The 19,367-nt window shown below is 40.5% G+C and overlaps 1 protein-coding gene across 6 annotated transcripts in view; it reads left to right on the top strand.

The window, feature by feature from the left end:
- Window positions 1-19,367, top strand: part of zdhhc15b (zinc finger DHHC-type palmitoyltransferase 15b) — a 33,248-nt gene that overhangs the window by 2,374 nt on the left and 11,507 nt on the right. Inside the window, exons 2-10 of one of the 6 annotated variants that reach the window (XM_060927508.1) lie at window positions 889-959; window positions 1,625-1,834; window positions 2,243-2,269; window positions 5,303-5,397; window positions 5,495-5,615; window positions 7,548-7,617; window positions 7,791-7,823; window positions 12,378-12,498; window positions 18,315-18,447. In XM_060927508.1, coding sequence (XP_060783491.1) covers window positions 947-959; window positions 1,625-1,834; window positions 2,243-2,269; window positions 5,303-5,397; window positions 5,495-5,615; window positions 7,548-7,617; window positions 7,791-7,823; window positions 12,378-12,498; window positions 18,315-18,447 — 823 coding nt within the window. In that variant the 5' untranslated portion in view covers window positions 889-946. Of the gene's footprint in view, window positions 1-888; window positions 960-1,624; window positions 1,835-1,869; window positions 1,970-2,242; window positions 2,859-5,302; window positions 5,398-5,494; window positions 5,616-7,547; window positions 7,618-7,790; window positions 7,824-12,377; window positions 12,499-18,314; window positions 18,448-19,367 lie in introns of those variants that run through there. The other 5 variants (XM_060927510.1, XM_060927511.1, XM_060927512.1 and 2 more) reach the window with 5 other exon arrangements.

Below are 19,367 nucleotides of genomic sequence, written 5' to 3' on the forward strand. Positions count from 1 at the left end.
CCCACAAGGTGTTACGGTGCTCTGAAAATGACATCCAAAATGATTTGTCAGACTTGTGAGGTCTTCTGTTCAAACACTGATAGAGTTTCCTTTCTGTTTATTGCTTTTTTTGAGAGTGTTTCTACTTATCTCAATAAGGTAAAAAAATCAAGAGCCTATGTTGGGTAAAAATATGTCTTCTGAAGGCCTAAACAGAGCACAGCCAAAAACTCCAATAAAATTTTGATCATCTTTGAGGGAGTGCTATGACCATGCAGGATCATCCAGACCCAAAATGACAGTTTTGCTACATCTCATCTCATCTCATTATCTCTAGCCGCTTTATCCTTCTACAGGGTCGCAGGCAAGCTGGAGCCTATCCCAGCTGACTACGGGCGAAAGGCGGGGTACACCCTGGACAAGTCGCCAGGTCATCACAGGGCTGACACATAGACACAGACAACCATTCACACTCACACCTACAGTCAATTTAGAGTCACCAGTTAACCTAACCTGCATGTCTTTGGGGGAAACCGGAGCACCTGGAGGAAACCCACGCGGACACAGGGAGAACATGCAAACTCCGCACAGAAAGGCCCTCGCCGGCCACGGGGCTCGAACCCAGACCTTCTTGCTGTGAGGTGACAGCGCTAACCACTACACCACCGTGCCGCCCAGTTTTGCTACATACTATTCCTATTTACCAGCATGCAAAATTTGAGCCTCCTACATGGTTTAGTTCTTGAGCTATGGGCTTGTGAACTTTGACGAAAAAAAGAGTCTGAACAAAATTGACACCCCCCTCCCCCAGTAAAACTGGCTGTAACATGGAAAGTATGCATCTTACATTCAAATAAACTTACAGTGTTTCTCCTAGGTAACATGGGTACATCTGGTGATTTTTTTCAGAATTTTTTGAGACCTAAGTGCGCGGGCCCCAGTTGAATTGACGTGGAATGACCCACCTATGTATAGTACCAGTAAGTTGTAACCAACTGGAACATCCTTACACACACACACACCATACTTTTTTCTAGACATGGAACTGACCTGTGTGTACTACTGTTTTCTTGGGTATATCTTTAAGCATGTTTTTCATGAATCTTCTGACATTTTCTTGTCAATGATATTCCGTTTGTAGTGCAATTAGTGTAATTTGGTCTTTGAAGATCACAAAAATGTGCCTGGAAATAGCTGAGCAGCCATCTCCAGGCATCTAAAGCCCTTCAGCTTCCAGGGCCCTAAGGCAGGCCCTAGACCCCCGGTCGCATTGTTCCGGGCCTTTGGCCAGTCATTCAGACAGGCTGAAATTTGGATGGACAGACATTCCAGATTTGTCTGTCCTCTGACAGTCTGCTTAAAATTCCTTATTTCCCACACTGTATGTGAGAACGGACTGGGCAATACACTTGATTCTGACCAGTGTATAAATGGTACCAATAAGTGCCATAGAGGGTACTACCCAAGTGACAAGCTGTTGTACCCTAAATGGACAATTATTGATGTACTTTGTTTTCTGAGAGAGTAAGTGTAGCGTATGGACGCCGTTATGTTTATAGTCTTTGATTTACTTTTTCGAAAGCCTTAGCCTTTCTGCTCTCTGGACTGACTGTAATAATAAAACTTCTCTGTGTGTTCACCACAGACTCAATCAACGGAGCGCAGAACTGCTTCCGGTGCCAAAGGCGAGGATTAGCTGTAGATCCCAGAGAACATGATTGCCATATTGGTTTGACTATGGCTCTGTCGGGAGGGTTAAGATGCTGTCAAAGAATATTTTCCTGGATACCCGTTATCATTATTTCAGCCGTGGTCCTCTGGTCTTATTATGCCTACGTATTTGAACTTTGTTTTTGTAAGTATTGTTGTTGTTGTTTATGTCTAATTTAGCGAGCTAATCTCGGCTAGCTTGATATCGTTCTCGGTCCTCTGTAGCTGTGTTGACATTTACAGTAAAGAAGTGATTTTCGACCTCGGTTTAATCATTCAGGTAAATAATCATCAGAAAACAAATGGGTCACAGAACAAATTTAATTCTGTTTAAATTATAGTATTTGCTATGTTTTTATTCCAAGTCATCTTAGCTAACGTTATATACAACTGCATTAGTTTTCGCAGATAAATCAGATGAATGGGCGAGATAATACATTATGAACAAACAGCATACAAACAAAACATCTCATTCTTTTCTATATTCATAACTTACTGTCCTAACTTATTATTAAGCAAGGCTGATTGATTTGAGTCCTTATTTGTGTTGCAGTTACTCTCCACAATGCACTGGAGAAGGGTAAGTCCCTGAACCTGTTAAATTAGTCAAGCTCTTCCAGTTCTCTCTTTCAGTCAGTGTATTTCTCATCTTTGACCTAGTCCTGAGTCCAGAAATGACCACAAATATTGCACTCATGTAGGTCTGAGCTCCATGAGTATAATTATCAGATTCAGAACATCAGCATAATGATGAAATGCAGTGATGAACTGTTACTATTAGAGCTAGGACTTCAGCTCAGCTAAAACTTAGCCAGACACACCAAAAAAAAAAAGCAACCGGGCAAAGGATTTTGCGAGGGATTAGTGGCAGGCAGCCAGGTTGCTCTGTTGTGTATAGTTGTCAATGTTGATTTTAAAAGTAACTAAGTAAATTACATGGGGAAATGAATACTTAAGTCTGAGTGAAAAATACTGTGGCGAGTGTGTGTAACCGACTATAACCAGTCAGTTACTCTAATAATAACTAAAAGTCTCTGTGTGGCTAATAGATGATGCAGAGGTGAAGAGTTGATCTATCAGCATTTATTCTGGAAAACAGTCAATGACAGGATTATCAACACATGGAGACAGTGGAAAGAATTCTGGCATCCCCTTTCCAGACATCCCAAGTACGATTAAAAAAAAAAATTGTACATACTATTCAGTAGGCTGGCTGCATTACTAAGCATTACATTACTGTAATGCTTGTTATGTGAGATAAAACGGACTATGATAGTTGTGCACTTAATATTGATCGCACAGTGTAGTTTGCAATGTTCAGTAGATGAAATAAACCATACAGTAATGAATAAAATTATTTGACCGATCTTAAGAGTTTTCTTAACGTAATCAGGCAAACATACCTGGAAAACAATGAATGACCAGGCTATCAACACATGGAGACGGGAAAGAATTCTGGTATCCCTACAACATATTACACCAGTTACCCAGCCAAATGGCTACTCAGATAAACATTCGACTTTTCACATGGAATTTTACGACGCCAATTTACATACTTGATCCAATACAAACAGTGGATGTGTGTCAAAACATTCTTGGAAAAAAATAAAATGTATACTGTATTAATGAATATTGTCCATGCACTAAGCCAGCTTACCCCTTTCTAGAAATCCTCAAGTATGATAATGTCCACAGGTGTATTACACAAATTAATGCCCCATCAGAAACAATAGTGGGACCATTAATGGAACCCAAAAAATTAACATATTTTACAGTAGAGGGATTTTGGGAAGTTCACAAAAAAACCAAAACTTTATTCATATGAAATTATTTTTTTTATAAGTTATATAAGTTTGCGGACGACACGACTGTGGTGGGTCTCATCAACAATGGCTATGAGACAATCTGCAGGAGTGAGGTGAGCCGCTTGGCCATGTGGTGCAAGGACAACAATCTCCGTCTGAACGTGGAGAAGACGAAGGAGATTGTTGTGGACTTCAGGACAGTGCACACCCAGCATGCTCCACGAACTATCGATGGTGCTGCAGTGGAGAAGGTGAGCAGCACCAAGTTTCTGAGTGTAAACATCTCTGAAGACCTGTCCTGGAGCAACAACACTGCATCACTGGCCAAAAAAGACCAACAGCGTCTGTATTTCCTCTGCAAACTGAGGAGAGCAAGAGCCCCGGCCCCCATCATGCACACATTCTACAGAGGCACCATCGAGAACATCCTGACCAGCTGCATCACCATATGGTACGGCGCCTGCACCGTGTCCTGCTGCAAGACTCTGCAGCGCATCGTGAGAGCAGCTAAGAGGATCATTGATGTCTCTCTCCCTTCTCTTATGGATATCTATAACTCCCGCCTCACCCGCAAAGCCATCAGGATTGCAGGTGACCCCACCCACCCATCTCACAGCCTCTTCAGCCTGCTGGCGTTGGGGAGGAGACTGCGGAGTCTCCGGGCCAAAACCAGCAGGCTCAAGGACACCAGGCGGTCAGGAGGCTCAACTCCCTCCCTGTTCTGCCCCTCCTCCCCCCTCTGCCACAGATTCTGCCTGCACACCCCCCTGCCCCCCCTTCAGCATCTGACATCATGTCACCTAGTATGTGACACACACAGTGTGTGTGTGTGTTGGGGGGGGCCCAACACACACACATACTCTCAACATTCATTCACACACTAAACTTAGGAACTCAGGGACTGCACATTTCACTTTACCTCGCTCATTTGCACTATTCTGCACTACCTCACCTTAACAGCTATTAGTTTATTGTTTATACTGCTTATTTCATGTTTACCTGCTATATCTCAAGTGCCCTTGACTGTTTACTTTATGTCCTTTTGTCTATTTCTTATCTAGTGTTTATACTGTTTATATTGTTTCAGTTATTCTATTTTTATTTATTGCATTGCCTGTTTGCACCGTGGGTCAGAGAGGACTGAAATTTCATCTGTGCTGTATGTATAGCATATTTGACAATAAACTTGACTTGATTATGACACTGTTACATTTATGTGGAAGAAGAGTCTGGAGATAGAAATCTTAATTTCTCGGTCGTTAGCCTGTGCTACTTGCTCTCGATAGCACTGGCTTGACTGCTTTATAAGAATTCACTAACACTACTGATGAGCACTACACCAGTTGGAAGGTTACTTCATGGCTGCGCTAATGCCACCAACTCGCGGTTAAGCTCACGTTGGCCTTCGAGCAGGCTGAGGGCGATACGTTTTTGGTCCCTTGCACTATAAAACAAAATCTGATTGGTTAATTCATCTGTCACTTTGTACATAAACATACACTGCCATGGCTTTCTGTCATGGCAATGAAGTCCTAACCAATGAGTGAGCTAGCTCTAAACTCTTCTCAGCCTAGAGACAACAAACAAAAAACATCTCATAGGATAACTCTATTTTAATGTTTTCAGGACAGTAATCCTTTTCATTTCTGAAGCAAATTTGATAGAAAATGAGGTCAAATGAGGAGAATAATCATTATGAAATTATGAAAGAAATTAAATATAACATTTGAAATGCTGATATGTTTGGGCCTTCTTTGAAGGCCCTGACGGTTCCCCTCTGATGAAATTTGATCTGGGTTCCTCTGCAGCTGCTTACCTTTTGATCTTCCACGTATGCTTTGTGATGTTTTGTTGGACATACTGGAAGGCTATCTTCACTCCAGCCGCCACACCGTCGAAAAAGGTTGCCATTGTAGACATGTTTGTTTTGTACGATTCACTTAGTTTACCAAAAGGGCCTTTAGCATGTTCAATATCTGTGTACTCTTCTTTTGTGACAGTTCCACCTCTCCTACAGAGACAAAGAGAGGTATGAGATGGAGGAGAGGCCGGATGTTCAGAAACAGATCTTGATCGACATAGCTAAGAAGCTCCCCATCTTCACACGAGCTCAGTCAGGAGGTAGACATCCTTAAATTGTCTTTTGTCAAAGTGCTTAAATGGTTGTTTACAGTGGTGCTTGAAAGTATGTGAACCCTTTAGAATTTTCTATATTTCTGCATAAATATGACCTAAAACAACATCAAGTTTTCACACAAGTCCTAAAAGTAGATAAAAAGAACCCAGTTAAACAAATGAGACAAAAATATTATATTTGGTCATTTATTTATTGAGGAAAATGATCCAATATTACATATATGTGAATGGCAAAAGTATGTGAACCTTTGCTTTCATTATCTGGTGTGACCCCCTTGTGCAGCAATAACTGCAACTAAACGTTTCCGGTAACTGTTGATCAGTCCTGCACACCTGTTTGGAGGAATTTTAGCCCACTCCTCTGCACAGAACAACTTCAACTCTGGGATGTTGGTGGGTTTCCTCACATGAACTGCTTGCTTCAGGTCCTTCCACAACATTTCGATTGGATTAAGGTCAGGGCTTTGATTTGGCCATTCCAAAACATTAACTTTATTCTTCTTTAACCATTCTTTGGTAGAACGACTTGTGTGCTTCAGGTCATTGTCTTGCTGCATGACCCACCTTCTCTTGAGATTCAGTTCATGGACAGATGTCCTGACATTTTCCTTTAGAATTCGCTGGCATAATTCAGAATTCATTGTTCCATCAATGATGGCAAGTCGTCCTGGCCCAGATGCAGCAAAACAGGCCCAAACCATGATACTACCACCACCATGTTTCACAGATGGGATAAGGTTTTTATGCTGGAATCCAGTGTTTTCCTTTCTCCAAGCATAATGCTTCTCATTTAAACCAAAAAGTTCTATTTTGGTCTCATCCATCCACAAAACATTTTTCCAATAGCCTTCTGGCTTGTCCACGTGATCGTTCGCATACTGCAGACGAGCAGCAATGTTCTCTTTGGAGAGCAGTGGCTTTCTCCTTGCCATGCACACCATTGTTGTTCAGTGTTCTCCTGATGGTGGACTCATGAACATTAACATTAGCCAATGTGAGAGAGGCCTTCAGTTGCTTAGAAGTTACCTTGGGGTCCTTTGTGACTTTGCTGACTATTACACTCCTTGCTCTTGGAGTGATCTTTGTTGGTCGACCACTCCTGGGGAGGGTAACAGTGGTCTTGAATTTCCTCCATTTGTACACAATCTGTCTGACTGTGGATTGGTGGAGTCCAAACTGTTTAGAGATGGTTTTGTAACCTTTTGCAGCCTGATGAGCATCAACAACGCTTTTTTTCCTCAGAAATCTTCTTTGTTCGTGCCATGATACACTTCCACAAGCATGTGTTGTGAAGATCAGACTTTGATTGATCCCTGTTCTTTAAATAAAACGGTGCCCACTCAAACCTGATTGTCATCCCATTGATTGAAAACACCTGACTATAATTTCACGTTCAAATTAACTGCTAATCCTAGAGGTTCACATACTTTTGCCACTCACAGATATGTAATATTGAATCATTTTCCTCAGTAAATAAATGACCAAGTATAATATTTTTGTCTCATTTGTTTAACTGTGTTCTCTTTATCTACTTTTAGGACTCGTGTCTGTTGGTAAAACAATCTGATGTTGTTTTAGGTCATGTTTATGCAGAAATATAGAAAATTCCAAAGGGTTCACAAAATTTCAAGCACCACTGTATGAAAACCTCTACAGAAAAATGTGTATGTCAGTTTCAATACATTTATACTATGAGCAAATACTAGATAAGCAAAAGGGTCTTTTGTAGATGTCCTTTTCTTTCTGCCATTAAACTGTCTTGAATAGTCTGTACATTACTGTACACCTGCACATAATAGTCTATTTCTGTTAGTTACAGCAGTATATACTGTTTGCTTTATGAAAAGGCAGTAAATACATGCTGAAGCATGGGACTCATTTCAGACACTGGCAGATTTCTCTTCATTTGTTGTTTAGCTATCAGGTTCTGTGATCACTGTCAACTAATAAAGCCAGACCGCTGTCACCACTGTTCGGTTTGTGAAACGTAAGTTTCCCTTTCTGTCTTGTACCATTTGATCTCAATGACTTGAAAGTGGATCGCCGTACTTAAGACTTACAATAATTAGGTGTTTGTTAGACACAAGCTTTGGCTTATCAGAGCAGATATCTTGATTCTGTTTCATTTACATTTACAGCATTTCAATTTTCTTGTTGTAGGTGTGTCCTGAAAATGGATCATCACTGTCCCTGGTAAGTTAAAGAATAGAAGAATACCTTTGTGCTTTTCAATCTAATCTCTGTCCACCACATCTATAACATAATCATGGGGAAAAAGAAAGTACAGCTTCCTTCAGTTCTATGTTTTTAGTTACCTGGGCCAAAATAACAATTGTAACAAATAACTTCAGGTGTCAAGAAAAACCTAAAACGGAACAGATTTCAATATGCAGCCATTTTTTCCCCCAAAAAGCAAACCGACATTGAGAAACCAGGTGGGGGAAAATTAAGTACACTCTATAATTCAGTAACATGTACAACCCCAAATCAGAAAAAGTTGGGACGGTATGGAAAATGCAAATAAAAAAGAAAGCAGTGATTTCTAAGTTTACTCTGACTTGTATTTCATTGCAGACAGCATGAACCCAAGACATTTCATGTTTTGTCTGGTCAACTTCATTTCATTTGTTAAAATCCATCCATTCCTGCGTTTCAGGCCTGCGACACATTCCAAAAAAAAAGTTAGGATGGGGGTAATTTAGGGCTGGTCAGGAGATAAAACAATTAAATAATAATGTGATTTGAAACAGGTAATGTCAACAGATGATTGTAATCATGATTTGGTACAAAATCAGTATCCAGGAAAGGCTTTGAGGGGCGAAGATGGACTGAGGATCTCCAGTTTAATGTTCAGAGACATAAAGAAAAACCCAAGCGTGACATCATGTGACCTACAGGCCTCCGTAAGTACATTACATTGTTAATGTTCATGAGAGCACAATCAGGAAAGAGACTGAACAAGTACGGATTTCATGGAAGAGTGGCTAGGTCTTTGAGGGGCAAAGATGGACTGAGGATCTCCAGTTTGTCAACAAATGCATGAGAAAATTATTAAAATGTTTAAAAACAATGTTCCTCAAAGAAAGTTGGGAAGGAATTTGGATATTTCACCCTCTGTGGTGTATAATGTCATTAAACGATTCAAGGAATCTGGAGGAATTTCAGTGTGTAAAGGCCAAGGGCACAAGCCTAAGCTGAACACCTGTGATTTCTGATCCTTTGGACGGCACTAAATCAAGAGCTGTCATTTGTGTATGGCTGATATAACCACATGGGCTCAGGATTACTTTGGCAAACCTTTGTCAAGCACTACAATACAGAGTTACATCCACAAATGCCGGTTAAAACTTTACTGTGTTTTAACTTTACTGTTATCAGTCCCTAAATATCTTTTAAGTGTTGTGAGAAGGAAGGGCAGCATTACAAAGTGGAAAATTCTTTATTGTCCCGCCTTTTTTTAATATGTTGCAAGAATCAAAATTTAAATAAATGTTTATTTTGGAAAAAAAAAATAATGAGCTTAAACAGCAAATAATGTCCTGTTGTATTGAGTACAGTACAGGTCAGATATTATTTACAAATCATTGTTTTCATTTAAAATTTCAATTTCAAAGTACCATCCCAACTTTTTCTGATTTGTGGTTGTAGAACCATGTATAGAAATGTTTAGCTTTCCACTCTTTTTTTTTTTGCACTGTATTGTACTTCAGTTATGTTTAAGGGCATTCATTTATGCACAGCTCACTTGAGATCCCGCCACAGTATCTCAAAGCCCAAATCATCAACCCTATACCCCCAGGCTTGACAGTTGGTATGTGGTGTTTGGGTTTTGCCAAACATGATACTGTGCATGATGACCAAACAACTTCACCTTGATCTCATTGTTCTAAAAGATACTGTTCCAGAAATTTTGTGGTTTGTTCAGATGCAATTTTGTAAACATAATCGTGCTCCATATTCTTTTTGAAGAGAAGGAGCTTTTTTCCTAGCCACTCTTCCATGAAATCCGTACTTGTTCAGTCTCTTTCCTGATTGTGCTTTCATGAACATTAACAATGTAATGTGCTTACGGAGGCCTGAAGGTCACATGATGTCGCGCTTGGGTTTTTCTTTGTCTCTGAACATTAAACGGTTTAACATTGTCCACACGGCCCTGTCCACACGGCAACGGATTCAGGTGAATCTGATAAAATTGTTTATCATTTTGGCCTGGCGTCCACACGGCACCGGCGTTTTGGGTGCCCCAAAACAAAATCTTTTGAGAACGGGTTCCAGAGTGGAAAAATCTGGCAACGGCGCTGTTGCGAAGTTGTCTGGATGAGTAGAACGGATTTGTTTACGATGACGTCACAACCACATGATTGTGAGTGCTTGGGTAGAAGTGTAACGAACTTGATGCGAGTTGTCAACAAATCCTATAACTTGGTTCATGAAACACGCTTACAAAATATTTTCACTGTGAATATTGTGTAATGGTGCAAAGTGAGAGTGAGAGAATAGCCCTTAAGGCAGAGTCTTTAGTCCAAACACTGCGGAAGCAGTATAACCAAAACTGCGCACCGCCCGTGCGCTTTCTAAAAACAAAAACAATCCTGCCAGCAAAAATAGGGAAAAAAAAGGAGCGATCTCACCTCTTCAGATGTTGGTTTAAGTCCGACAATACATTCCTCAAAAAGGGCGTAGAAGAACAAAGTAATCCATCAACGTGTAGCCTTCAATTTATTCCGGACCATTAAAGAATTCTGGAGGATATCAGAATGTTGGCGTACTGGCTTCCATCTACCCCCGTTCATTCCTCTTTCTGCGTCTCCATTCAAAAAACGAGCACGTGATTTAAAGGGACTATATCCATAGGATAGGGAGTGAGAAGGTGTGTGCGTGTAACAGTGACAGGGTGAGCGACAGGGAAGAACCTAGGCTCATGCTCGCCCTGAATTTCTCTTAAAGTGAAGGCAGAAGAACGTTCAGCGCCTGGCCAGGCTTTCTATGTATTAATTTACATAGACGTTTTAATGTGAAATGTAAATAAGTGTCTTAGACAATAGATACTATTTTACGCTACTGATTAATAATCAAAACTTTGTGGCTGATGCTACAGAAGAAGGGGTTTATGCGCATGCGTCCTACTTCTATTGTTCTGGTGTCTCTGATGGGACCGTCTTACAGCGCACGTAGAGGTGTGGCATGTGTATTGCATCGTTTTCAGCAAGCGTTGCGTTGCCATATGTACCTGATATTTTACTGATCCATTACCCATGTGGACGCGATATTTAAAAAAAAAAATCTCGTTGTCGTGTGGATGTAGCCTGAATTTGTTGGGATGCACATTCCTAGGAAGATTAGCAACTGACTTGAAGACTTTCCATTTTTAAACAATCCTTCTCACTGTAGAATAATGAATTTTAAATTGTTTGGAGATAGCTTTGTAACCTTTCCCAGATTGATGAGCAGTAACAGTTGCTTCTCTGAGGTCTTAGCTGATATTTTTTCTTCTTGGCATAATGTAGACGCACACCTGAGTGCTCCAGAAAACCAACCTGCCAAATATTCTGCTTTTATAGATGTCTGCACACTTTGTGATGATTGATTAATCTTGTGCATTTCATTAGTAACACCTGGCTGTTAATTACTGTCTTAATGATTGCAAAAGAAGGAAAGGTGTGCTTATTTTGGTTTACTTTTTTTTTTTGGGGGGGGGGGGGGAAGGTTGGTTTAATTTTTGTGAAAAATAACTTCATATTATGTTGAATTGAAATCTGTTGTTTTTGTTGTCATCTGAAGTTATTTGTTTGTAGAAGTTGGTGAGGACCAAACAGTTATTATTTAGGCTGTAATAAATAAAAGCATGGAATTGAAGGAGGGTGTAATTTCTTTTCACATGACTGCATATGTGATCATCACAAACAAAAATTTCCCTGTACTGCGGGAAAAAAAAAAAACTCCTCAAAACTCATGTAATGTAAAACTACGGGCAGTTGTTCAATTCTGAATTGGATAAACATTTTTGTAAAATGCTCTAAATAAATTTAGTGCTGCTTGATTCTCATTTCTGATTGGTCAGAAAAGGTTGATTTAATATCTGTAACAGCAGCTCTGACAGTAGTTTCAGCTGCAGGGTTTACATTAATGTGCTTGTTCTAATTTTGTTAAATTTAATTAATTTAAAAAGTCTGTAATTGTTGATATGGTGAAGTTTTCAGTGAGATGTTTATTTAGCAATTTTGGAAAGAGTCTCCAGTGTCGGCATTGTATAGTGTTTTGTGCTGAAGATGTTCATGGTTTTCTGACATGGGAACATGGGTCTTATGATGTCTTAGTAACATGACAAACTCCTTTTTTTTTTTTTTTGTCATATTAACTTCATGAGAGAGAAAAAAATGGGGGGCTGGTGAGGTAATGACTGTTTATAGCTGCTATAACGTAAGTATTAACAGGAACTAACTTGTTTTATGGACGTATCACAACATTATATCTACTTTAAATTGTTCTTTAATAAATCAGAACTTGTTAGTTTTGGCAAATTGCTAGTGTCTAAGCTGAATACTACATTTTGGGATGCGCTGTTAAACATCTGCTACACATACAATAGAGTTTAGATGAGTAAAATGACTGACTGTTCCTTTTATATAATCCACTTTAATGGAACCCAAGTACATTTTCAGCATACATACTCATGGGGTGTGTCTGATTTTTTTTTTTTAATCTATTTTTAAATTTTTTTAAATTTTATTTTTCCTCCTCACTCAGGGTGAACAACTGCGTCGGTTTCTCAAACTACAAGTTCTTCCTTCTCTTTCTGTCTTACTCCATGCTCTACTGTGTCTTCATTGCATCAACTGTGTTCCAGTATTTCCTCAAGTTCTGGGTGGTGAGTGTCATCATAAAGTATGCCTTATAAACCAAACAGACCTTTGTTTTGACACCTTCGCTTGGTGGCCAAGTAAAACATGAAACAGTATTTTTGAGTTTCCAAATCTGATTAGTCAGAAACTGTTGCCTAATTTTGTAACAAAACAAAAACAACATCTTTGACAGTAATGCTTATTATTATTCAGAACACATATTAATGGGCTCATTTGAACTGTTAAAACAAGGACCAAAAAACATGAAATTGTTGACATGGTGAGATGTTTCTTTTGCACTTTTGGAAGGAGTCTTCAGTGTCAGCATTTTGTAACCGTCTATAACTTTAATCTGTAACTTAATGTCTTCTACCATGGAACAAAAAACCTTTTGGATAGAGGGCTTTGTGGTATTGTCTTACTTTCAAGAGAGAAAAAAGAGAGGCTGGTGAGGTAATTGATACTGTTTATAGAACAAAGAAAAAGAAACCTTTATTTGTCACATGCACACTTCAAACACAGTGAGATTCATCCTCTGCATTTAACCCATCTGAAGCGGTGAACACACGTGCACACACACCCAGAGCAGTGGGCAGCCACACTACAGCACTCAGGGAGCAGTCAGGAATTAAAGCATATACGCAGAGCCATGGCCTCACTTTCGTTTATAAATGCCTTGAGGCCTCAAGAATAGCATAGGAATAGTTTTAAGCGTTAACAATAAATCTAATATAGTAATTTTTACGATTAAAGTGATTCATATAGATAGCAGTCTGAGTGAATGACCTTGATGTCTGTAACATCACAGCAGGAAGTCTATCGGGCTTATCGCCATTTTTGCTCTACTAAAACACCGAGCTCACTGCAACTCCGATCCTCCATTTTGAGCTACAGTGGTGCTTGAAAGTTTGTGAAACCTTTAGAATTTTCTATATTTCTGCATAAATATGACCGAAAACATCAGATTTTCACACGAGTCCTAAAAGTAGATAAAGGGAACCCAGTTAAACAAATGAGACAAAAATGTTATACTCGGCCATTTATTTATTGAGGAAAATGATCCAATATTACATATCTGTGAGTGGCAAAAGTATGTGAACCTCTGCTTTCAGTATCTGGTGTGACCCCCTTTTGCAGCAATAACTGCAACTAATGCCGCTTTTCCACTACCAACGCGGCTGAGCCGTGCCGTGCCGAGTCGAGCTGAGTCGAGCTGAGCGGGGCTGTTGGAGTTGCATTTCGACTACAACCGCGCTGAACCGTGCTGGCTGGAAGTGGGTGGACACATTGGGTGGAGTTAGCGAAAGTGGGTGGACGTCATGTGATGCCGTTAAGCAGCGCAAACAGTGACATCAGTGACAGTGGCGGAACAAGTCAGAGCCGGGCCGGGGGCGGGGCAAATGACCGGGCCCTTTATTAAAGCTTATCATAACATCATTTTAGGCTACAAAATGTCCGCAACTGCGGTGTTTACCAATTTCAACACTACCGGGTGCAACTATGTTATTTAGTACATCAAGTCCTTCAAACGAACATGTAACTCAGAAACAAAAAACATTAGGATACTGTACATGGCTCATAATAAAACATCAATAGCCTATACTGCGCACATTATTTGAAGGGCATACGAATGAGCGCTCAGAGTGGTGACAGGAAGAGTCAGAAATAAAAGGAGGGCGGTGCAAACCTCACTGAATGCACTGTGTTTACCAATTTCAACACTCCGGGGTGCAACTATGTTATTTTGTACATTAAGTCCTTCAAACGAACATGTAACTCAGAAACAAAAAAAAACATTAGGCGACATACTGTACATGGCTCATAATAAAACATCAATAGCCTACTGCGCGCATTATTTGAAGGGCATACGGCGAGCCTTGCGCTCCGCGAACTCGTCCACGATGCTCTGTATGTCACTGATTCAGTGATCTTTTCAGCGGTAGTCTCACGACCCGAATAGTAAACAATAAACATGGAGGACATGGAGTCGTTAGTGTTGCTGGTCTCGGTGCTGTGGCTTGTTGTCACCGACAACGCCAACAGATACTGGCAAGAGCGTATAGATGAGGCGAGGCGCATAAGGCTTCAGAAATTCTCGTAATTCATAATTCTTCTTCTTCCGGGTTTGCGGTGTTTACAGATCCCAGCGCGCTCGCGGGGCGTGTGTGGGCATGTGAGGACACTCCTCCTCACCAATCAGTGCACAGGGGAGTGTCTGCTCACGCCCCCAACCTCAGTCGGCACGGTTTGGCTCGCTTCAGCCCCACTCCAAAACGGTGCGAGTTTTAGGGGCTAAGCAGGGCTGAAACGAGCTGAGTCGTGCTGGTTTTTGGTAGTCGAAACGCGAGCCGTGTCGGGCTGAAGTGAGCTGAAGCGAGCTGAAGTGAGCTCAAAAAGGGTAGTGGAAAAGGGCCATAAATGTTTGCGGTAACTGTTGATCAGTCCTGCACACCGGCTTGGAGGAATTTTAGCCCATTCCTCCGTACAGAACAGCTTAAATTCTGGGATGTTGGTGGGTTTCCTCACATGAACTGCTCGCTTCAGGTCCTTCCACAACATTTCGATTGGATTAAGGTCAGGACTTTGACTTGGCCATTCCAAAACATTAACTTTATTCTTCTTTAACCATTCTTTGGTAGAACGACTTGTGTGCTTAGGGTCGTTGTCTTGCTGCATGACCCACCTTCTCTTGAGATTCAGTTCATGGACAGATGTCCTGACATTTTCCTTTAGAATTTGTTGGTTTAATTCAGAATTCATTGTTCCATCAATCATGGCAAGCCGTCCTGGCCCAGATGCAGCAAAACAGGCCCAAACCATGATACTACCACCACCATGTTTCACAGATGGGATAAGGTTCTTATGATGGAATGCAGTGTTTTCCTTTCTCCAAACATAACACTTCTCATTTAAACCAAAGAGTTCTATTTTGGTCTCATCTGTCCACAGAACATTTTTCCAATAGCCTTCTGGCTTGTCCACGTGATCTTTAGCAAACTGCAGACGAGCAGCAATGCTCTTTTTGGAGAGCAGTGGCTTTCTCCTTGCAACCCTGCCATGCACACCATTGTTGTTCAGTGTTCTCCTGATGGTGGACTTATGAACATTAACATTAGCCAATGTGAGAGAGGCCTTCAGTTGCTTAGAAGTTACCCTGGGGTCCTTTGTGACCTCGCCGACTATTACACGCCTTGCTCTTGGAGTGATCTTTGTTGGTAGACCACTCCTGGGGAGGGTAACAATGGTCTTGAATTTCCTCCATTTGTACACAATCTGTCTGACTGTGGATTGGTGGAGTCCAAACTCTTTAGAGATGGTTTTGTAACCTTTTCCAGCCTGATGAGCATCAACAAGGCTTTTTCTGAGGTCCTCAGAAATCTCCTTTGTTCGTGCCATGATACACGTCCACAAACGTGTTGTGAAGATCAGACTTTGATAGATCCCTGTTCTTTAAATAAAACAGGGTGCCCACTCACACCTGATTGTCATCCCATTGATTGAAAACACCTGACTCTAATTTCATCTTCAAATTAACTGCTAATCCTAGAGGTTCACATACTTTTGCCACTCCCAGATATGTAATATTGGATCATTTTCCTCAATAAATAAATGACCAAGTATAATATTTTTTCTCATTTGTTTAACTGGGTTCTCTTTATCTACTTTTAGGACTTGTGTGAAAATCTGATGACGTTTTCGGTCATATTTATGCACAAATATAGAAAATTCTAAAGGGTTCACAAACTTTCAAGCACCACTGTAATTTATCGCCATGCCATGTAGATGTTTTGCTAGCTGGTGCAGCAACATGACAGAAGGTGGATTTACGTTGCATTCATGGCCCAAGAATGTTCAAACTGCAAAGATTTGGACGCGTTTTGCGAGATCATGGGCACATTGGGTGCCTATGAGATGGTTTCTCCTCCACTCTGCACATTTTACTGAAGACTCGTATGAAACCTCTGATCTGTTGAGGAGCGTTGGCTATAAGCTCATGTTGAAAGAGGGTGCAGTATCAACAATTTAAATAAAACTACAAGAAAAGGAAAGTTTTTATTTTATTTTTTTAAAAAGGAAAGTGAGTTTAGTTGCACCAGTTTTCCTGGAGTGAGCCGAGGGTTGTTGGTAAAACCCGGGACGGAACAGGACGTGACCTATCGCTCAGGCAGTGACCTCCCTGCGGTTGTTGCTAAAACTGGTGACATCCCGTTCCGTCCCAGGTTTTAGTAATTGCCTGAGCTGAGCAGTAATGGCGGAGTACTCAGTAATGGAGTCATGTGGAAGAAGCGAATGAACGGAGAACTGAACGAACAACTGAAAGTCAGATTGTTTCAAAACAATCGGCCACAAGATCGGCCTTCAAGAAGCGGGAACACAGACGGGTGAGCTCTGGCTCTCATTTGGATAAAAAAAAAGTTGTTTACCTGCATTTAGATTAATACATGTAACTTGTATTGTGTGTTTAAGTTACCGGTATAAGATTATTTAATTTGCTTCAGAATGTGATTGTCTCAGTTCATCTGATTATTTAATTAGCCTTTTATGTTTTATCAGTGAAAATGCATGCATGTACACGTATGTTGCATAAGTTATAACACCTATCCTGTTTTAATGAGAGTCAACCTACAATCAATGAAGTCAAATCAGTCTTAGTTGAGCAAGTCAGTAACGGTATTTCTTTCTTTCATCATAAATTTTTATTTATATGACTTTGGCCTATAGCTGTAAAAGGCCTCGGTCTTAAAACCGGTTACCGCAGTGGATGTCCCGCACTCAGGGCTGGCTGGCTCAGCGGGGCAGCTCAAATGCCAACTTTGCGGTTGATTTTAACTCTCAGAAATATATATTTTTTTAAATTCCCATTTATGCAGCATACAAGAGTCAAGGATAGAGATACAGTACTATCCACTCAGAAATTTATTTAAAAATAAAGGTTCCTTTAAGTATCTTGCTCAAGGGCACTTCAGCCCAAGGCCGCCCCACGTTAACCTAACTGCATGACTTTGAACTGTGGGGGAAACTGGAACACCCGGAGGAAACCCACGCTGACACAGGGAGAACATACAAACTCCAGACAGAAAGGCCCCCGCCGGCCGCTGGGCTCGAACCCAGAACCTTCTTGCTGTGAGGCAACAGTGCTAACCACTACACCACCATGCTGCCTTAAGTGATGACGGGAACTAACGTCTTTGTTGAACAATGTTAAGTGTAACTAAATGAATAAAAATATGATTAGCTCACCGTCTGTAGGCCGATGAGCTATTGCCATCATGCGGCGTCCGTTGTCCGTCCGTCTCTCTACAATTCACAAAAATTGCTACTCCTCCCTGAGTGGATTCTCATTCTGATTTTTTTGTTTGTCACTCTGCACAAAAGTTACTCCCTTGTTCTGTGATTTCTCATGAACAAGTTGCTAATTATCCGGTTCATGAACTTTCAGGAAAATTGCTACTCCTCCCTGAGTTTTCAATGGAGTTTGATTCTGATTGTTTTGTTTTGAAGATCAAATTTTTCTAATTGTTCTCATGAAGAGCAACTTGGCTAATTGTAAACGGGTCTAGTTTCTCATGGTACAGCCATGTGAGCTTCTGCGTCGCTGATGCTCTGGGTTGTGTTTATTTATATTAATTAACAAAACAAGGCAATCATTGGCAAATTCCTGCATCAGGCTGCATTACACCTTTACTTTCTTTCCTATAACAGCATGCCCCATTGTGTTTTATTCCTTGTGTATTAAGGTCCTCAATGAATAGGTACTTTTCCCTTTCTTCTCAGTTAAAGGAGTGAATTCTTAATTTAAATTTTACAATTTTGTGTTTCACAATTCCTTTGTGTTTTTCAGGGCACGCTTCCAAACGACCATGCTAAGTTTCATGTCCTTTTCCTTCTGTTTGTGGCGGTCATGTTCTTTGTGAGCCTCACTTTTCTCTTCGGCTACCACTGCTGGCTGGTGGCTAAGAACAGATCCACACTGGGTATGATTGCTCTATGATGATGTTGTGTTCTTGGCACTGTTTTGTTTAGTAATGCTGTGTGTGTGTGTGTGTGTGTGTGTGTGTGTGTGTGTGTGTGTGTGTGTAATATATAAAATATGGATGCCAAAAGTACTAGTGGCAACTCAAACAGTCACAACATCAATAATAATAATTATCACAACTAATAGCAAGCTATTAACATTGCATACAATCAAACACGTCATTTCAGGTCTAACAGCACTCCTATTTGATTAATATAGTTAATTAATAGAACTTTTAATTGTATTATTCAGTTTTGTAAATATAATTTCCATTTATGGTATGGTATTTTGAATAAATACCATAATTAAGCATTTATATACTCAGGGTTCCTACACAGTATGGAATTTGATTTTAGTAATTCCCTGGTCTGGATAAGTATGGAAAAAGGAAAACAGAGTATCGAAAAATATTTCTGTTTCCAGACTATTGCCCCTTCTTTCTTTTCAAAAATGTAAAATTAAGCCAAAATGTTAGTGTGAGTTTGATGTTGAATTCAAGCGAGGCAAGATGTGTGCGTGATATGTCTGAAGTGGTTTCTGTGGCATCTGCCATCAGTAAACTATCTGATGTTAAGCATGTTGGGCTATGTCGTATCTCTGCAGAACTTTAAAAAAAAAAAAAGCATCAGTGTGAGTGCACATTGCAATACTACAAATGTAAGAATGGTTAATTGCAAGTTTTCTGAGAGCTGGCAAGTTTTGCTGGTGTTGTGGGGCTGCCCCAGGTGTGAACGATGGCAAATATCGTGTGTGTGTGTGTGTGTGTGTGTGTGTGTGTGTGTGTGTGTGTGTGTGTGTGTGCGCGCGTTAGAACAGGTGTGTGTGAGAACATAGTTGCCCTCACCCATTTGTATGTGGCACACTTGCACAAGGCTTCTT

This window comes from Neoarius graeffei, chromosome 8, assembly GCF_027579695.1.
Source record: "Neoarius graeffei isolate fNeoGra1 chromosome 8, fNeoGra1.pri, whole genome shotgun sequence".
NCBI lineage: Eukaryota > Metazoa > Chordata > Actinopteri > Siluriformes > Ariidae > Neoarius > Neoarius graeffei.